Source organism: Dipteris shenzhenensis, chromosome 1, assembly GCF_047967505.1.
Source record: "Dipteris shenzhenensis isolate YYH24624 ecotype China chromosome 1, Dip_SZ_1.0, whole genome shotgun sequence".
In the NCBI taxonomy this organism is placed as follows: domain Eukaryota; kingdom Viridiplantae; phylum Streptophyta; class Polypodiopsida; order Gleicheniales; family Dipteridaceae; genus Dipteris; species Dipteris shenzhenensis.
Genome location: NC_141596.1, coordinates 47,221,671 through 47,226,558, shown reverse-complemented (window position 1 = coordinate 47,226,558; position 4,888 = coordinate 47,221,671). Strand labels below are relative to the sequence as shown.

At 48.6% G+C, this 4,888-nt stretch overlaps 1 protein-coding gene across 1 annotated transcript; it reads left to right on the top strand.

Moving 5' to 3' along the window:
- Positions 1–260: 260 nt before the first annotated feature.
- LOC147905946 (cytokinin hydroxylase-like) lies at positions 261–4,518 on the top strand. Its single transcript, XM_087375774.1, has 5 exons — positions 261–875; positions 1,164–1,393; positions 1,511–1,755; positions 2,046–2,484; positions 3,437–4,518. The coding sequence occupies exons 1-5, from the start codon at positions 434–436 to the stop codon at positions 3,860–3,862; spliced, it is 1,782 nt and encodes a 593-aa protein (XP_087231900.1). The 5' UTR covers positions 261–433; the 3' UTR covers positions 3,863–4,518.
- Positions 4,519–4,888: the final 370 nt, after the last annotated feature.

The following is a 4,888-nucleotide window of genomic DNA, read 5'->3' as shown; positions in this document are numbered from 1 at the left end:
CCAATTAATGCATCTACATAAAGCTGTTGATCGGAGAGCTTGCAAAGCTATTATCTGAAAATCACAGGCATGAGGTAGCAATGCAACCCGATGAAACAGAGCCTTTTGGCCCCATGGTTGTCCCGCACACCTGTCTGTCTTTCCGATGATGCACTCCCCGGAAACCTGCACTGCCGGAGGGGTGCTTGCTCACGTCGTGAGTGTTGCCCTTGGAGTCGTGTCCTTTTGCCTTTCCCAATACTAGTGAGAGAGCACACTGCAGAGCTGTAGCTGATGAGCTTCAGCTTGTTGTTGCTGCTGAAGTGTTGAATTGTTGTTGTTATTGTTGTTGTTGTTGTTATTGGGTTGCTGCTGCTGCTGTTGTTGGGTTGAGACACCCTCCTCCTGATCCCCTCCTCTGTCCTTCTCTTTCCCCCATGCTTGTCAGCTGCACATGGCAACCCACAGTCCTTTTCCCGCCTGCCCTCCCTTTTGTCTTGCTCCCAGCTCCCATCTCTTATTATCCCCCCCCCCTCCCCTGATCCCTCTCGCCAACCTCTCCGTCCTTCCCCCTGCCTTCCTTCCTCTTATGGATGTCTCCGCCTCATTCTCTGCCTGCAACACCTCCATCACCTCTCTCCTCGTCGCTTTTGGCCTCGCCCTCGCTTGCTACTTGACCTTCAAGGTCGTGAGATGCTTGTGGTGGCGGCCTCGGTGGCTGTGGCTTGCTATGGAAAAGCAGGGCGTCAGAGGCCCTTGCCCGCTCTTCATGATTGGGAATTATGTCGAGATAATGAAACTCGAAGAGAATGAATTGGCAGTGGACTTGAACTGTCTCAGGCATGACATCCTGCAGAGGATGCTGCCTTACTACACAAAATGGTCAAAAACTTACGGTAAGAAAAGCTTCGTCTTTTAACTCGCGCATGATTCTTCGACCGAATCTTATTAACGTTTTAGATCTCTGCTACGCCCCAAGGTGGTCGATGGGATCACGAATGCAAAAACCGACAATCTATTCCATCCCGTGAAAAGAGCTTGCCCTAGTATATTGAACCGTGACATGGTTTAATGCGAACGTTTTCTGCAGGACACCATTCGGTTGCATCTAGTGTGAAAATCATTAGCTACGCATCGTTTTGTTTCCTACCGAGCATTCTGAAATCTGCGGATATAATTTGCAGGGAAACGATTCGTCTTTTGGGAAGCCTCCGAGCCTAGAATCGTTGTCACGGAGCCTGAGCTTATCAGGGAGGTTTTCTCAGCCAGATGTGCGCTGACTTACGGTAAATCTTTCATACATCAGAGGTGCACAGAACATTTCTTAGGAAAGGGTGTAGTGATGGCAAATGGAGAATCGTGGGCTCGTCAAAGAAGGATAATCGCACCGGCTTTTCATCTTGAGAAGCTGAAGGTAGTCGTGCTGTTCGAATCTCTGTCCTACAATTATTTGAATTGGCTTCAGCGATCAAGGGAGCAATGCAATATTAGCGAAGGAAGCTAGCTGATCATGTTTGTTCTGCCTGGTCAGGGCTTGGCAGGAGTTATGACCAAATGTACAGAGCAGCTCTTGAGCACCTGGGAGGAGCTGCTAGGAGGCGATAACATAGTAGAAATTGAAGTGAGCAGTCATCTAAGGAGGCTTACGGCGGACATTATTGCTTGCACAGAATTTGGGAGCAGCTATGAGAAGGGGAAGAGAATTTTCGAGCTACTCACCACCTTACAGAAGCTTACGCTGCAATTTGCTCATTTCGTGTGGCTTCCAGGGAGCAGGTAAACGCAGCAATGCAACAGTGTATTAATTCATTGATATGAAGTGGTTTGCCTTTGAGACTGCTTGTATGCTCGTTAGCGAAACATTTTGGGAAGGATTGATGGATTGCTTCTCGAACTGTCGATGTTTAAGAGAAACTGGCAGGCAGCCCTGGGCGACGACATACAGGAAGCTTCTGCTTGGATGTACAGCAAACCATGATAGCTAATATGTTGCCATAACAATGCTTGAAAGGCGAGAATTTTTAATCTTGCGATCACTAAGCTTGAAAGTGTGGGTGCTTGTGCAGGTTTCTGCCAACGTCGTGGAACGTGGAAATCTGGCGATTGAAGAGGGAGATGGAGAAGTCACTGCGAGAGATAATTCAAGAGAGGAGGGATCTGGTGAACGTGGGGAGGATAGCGTCGTATGGGAAGGACTTATTGGGGCTGATGCTGGCGGAGAGCGATGGGAATCCGGCGAGGGAGGACGAGGAAGGGGCGGGGATGAGGACGTCGACGAAGCCAGAGCAGCAAAAGCCAAAGTTTAGCACGCAGCAGCTGATGGACGAGTGCAAGACGTTCTTTTTCGCGGGACATGAGACGACGGCAGGGCTGTTGACATGGGCAATGCTTCTGCTCGCAGCGAACCAAGAGTGGCAGGAGAGGGCGAGGGAGGAGGTGTTGGAGGTTTGCGAGAAGGATCAACAGCAGCTGCCGGATGCAGACACTCTCCACAAGCTCAAGATCGTAAGATCATCTTTCTCGCCAACGTTCAATCGCCATAGCTTGTTTACGATCTCGCTGTCGGACTTCGCTTGCTGTGTTGACGCGTTTCGACATAGCTGGAGCTCTCCGATCTCTGATCGTCGATGGAATTGTTATTATACGATTGCTATTGTTTCATCTTGATGCTTGTTTGTTGCTGTGTTGATACTTTCCGACATCGCTGCAGCTGCTCATCGGCGGTGATCTGATCTCTCGATCATCTTCTTGAAGATCACGGCGGTTGTTGCTAGCTCTCTTGGGTGTGTGAATGCTTGTCGCCATGGTTGAAGCTCTGCAAGCTCATTGCTGTTGATAGTATGATCTGTAGTTTGACAACCTCGTTGTTGTTCGGGCTGAACCGCGAGCAAGCTAGCTGTTGTCGGTTATTGTATTGATTGATGTCGCCATGGCTGAAGCTCTGCAAGGTGATTGTTCGCTGTAGTGATCGATTTCGCCATGGCTGAAGCTCTGCAAGCTCGTTTTTCTTGCTTTACTATTGGTGTGATGCATTTGCTCATATAGCTGAACCTCCTCCTTGCCGTGAGCTCTCTACTCGAGGACTTCTCAGATTCATCGAAGTGATACGGAGCTTCCAAATTTGTGGCACCTCGCGAAGCTCTCGCTACTTGTTGCTGGATGCATGGAAGCTGTGTGTGCACTGTGGTGTCTTGTTTGCGTGTAGCTATCAGAATGCTCAAAAGCGTTAGGTTGTTGGCTACATGAATGCTCAAAGGCTTTTACTTATTGCTGGTGAAGCTTTGTTTCGGTTGCGAGGAAGCACGCGGTAGCGAGTGGAGTTCAAGAACGTAATGCGAGTGGCGATTGATGTGATCCGAGAGATCGCGATTGTTGTTGTGGGTGGTAGCGATCGGATTCAAAGCTGAAATTACTGTTTGATGAGAAAAATCGTTGTGTGGATGTTGGATTATTGCAGCTGGGGATGATCTTGAACGAGACGTTGCGACTGTATCCGCCAGCGATTGTGATCACGAGATATGCTCTCACAGACATGAAGCTCGGAGATCTCTTCATCCCCAAGGATTCATCGGTGTGGATTCCGGTGCTGGCCATCCATCTCGATCCGGAACTCTGGGGCGACGACGCTCACCAATTCAAGCCGCAGCGCTTCGAGCATGGCGTCGCCAAGGCTTGCAAGCACCCCCTCGCCTTCATGCCTTTCGCCTTTGGCCCCCGCAACTGCGTCGGCCAGAGCTTCGCCCTCATGGAAGCTAAGATCGTTCTCGCCATGATCCTCATGCGCTACCGCTTCAGCGTTGCTCCGGGCTACCGCCATGCTCCTGTCACCATGCTCACTCTTAAGCCCAAGCATGGCGCTCAGATCATCGTCGAGAGAGTTTGATCCCCCCTCCTTCGACATCGAGAGAGCTTACTCCTTGTAAAACTCTCTCGTTCTGTACATCCGTTGCTCACTTCCATCTCTCTCTCTCTCTCTCTGTTACGCAATCTCTATAGCAATCTCTTCCACCTTTGAAAAACTTACGCAATTTGCCACCGCTTGGCCTTGTAGCCAAGAAGTTCTCGCACGCCGTCCCGACCGTCGCAGATCAACGCTCATACTTACTCTCATGTTGCAGCTTCTAATATATATTGGTCCGTCGCCGTGTCACCCCTTCTCTTCTCACCAAGGATGCAGAAGCTCCACACACCAAACCAAATCAACGACGAATTTTGCCTTCACCTTTGCTCCTGTACTGGTTTTTTTCCCCTCATCAATCCACAAGAGCTTGGCGAGCACGGCTTTAGCTGCAAGCCTTAGATTGGACGGAGTTCCCACCAGAAAAGCAGCAGCAACTGACAAAATTTTGGAGCTTGTCGAACGCACCGCAACAATTGTCAGTGGCTAAGGAAGCTGCGCCCGTTCAGATTACGTATTATCATGATGTTTGTGCTTCCGGTAACGAAAACCTATGTACGTTCTTCACAAAATGAGCATGCATAATATCCTTTCGATCAGTTAATGCACTCGCCATTTTGCCTTGTAACAGCTAAACTGTAGTGAAGCGATTCAACTGTTTTATACACCTCTGTTGCTGTCTGTGAGCTCCTATTATTTGTGGATTGGAGATGTGCGTGTGTCTTCTTGTGGCAATGCAAACAAATTGCTAGTACAAATGAACCAATGCCAACTGAAACACTGAAAATTTTGCATGGATTACCAACTCATAAGTAGAAATGAATGGGACAAATGCATCATATGCCAAAGCGTTTGTTACGAGTTCTTTCTGTATTTTAGTCTCAATTGCTTTAAAAAAACTCGTAAAGACTCATGCTTCCAAACCACTATAATCGTACCCGTATGGATACATTATGTAAAAGCAAATCCTATCCTTACTACATAGAGAGCTCTTAGAGATACTCGTTTTGT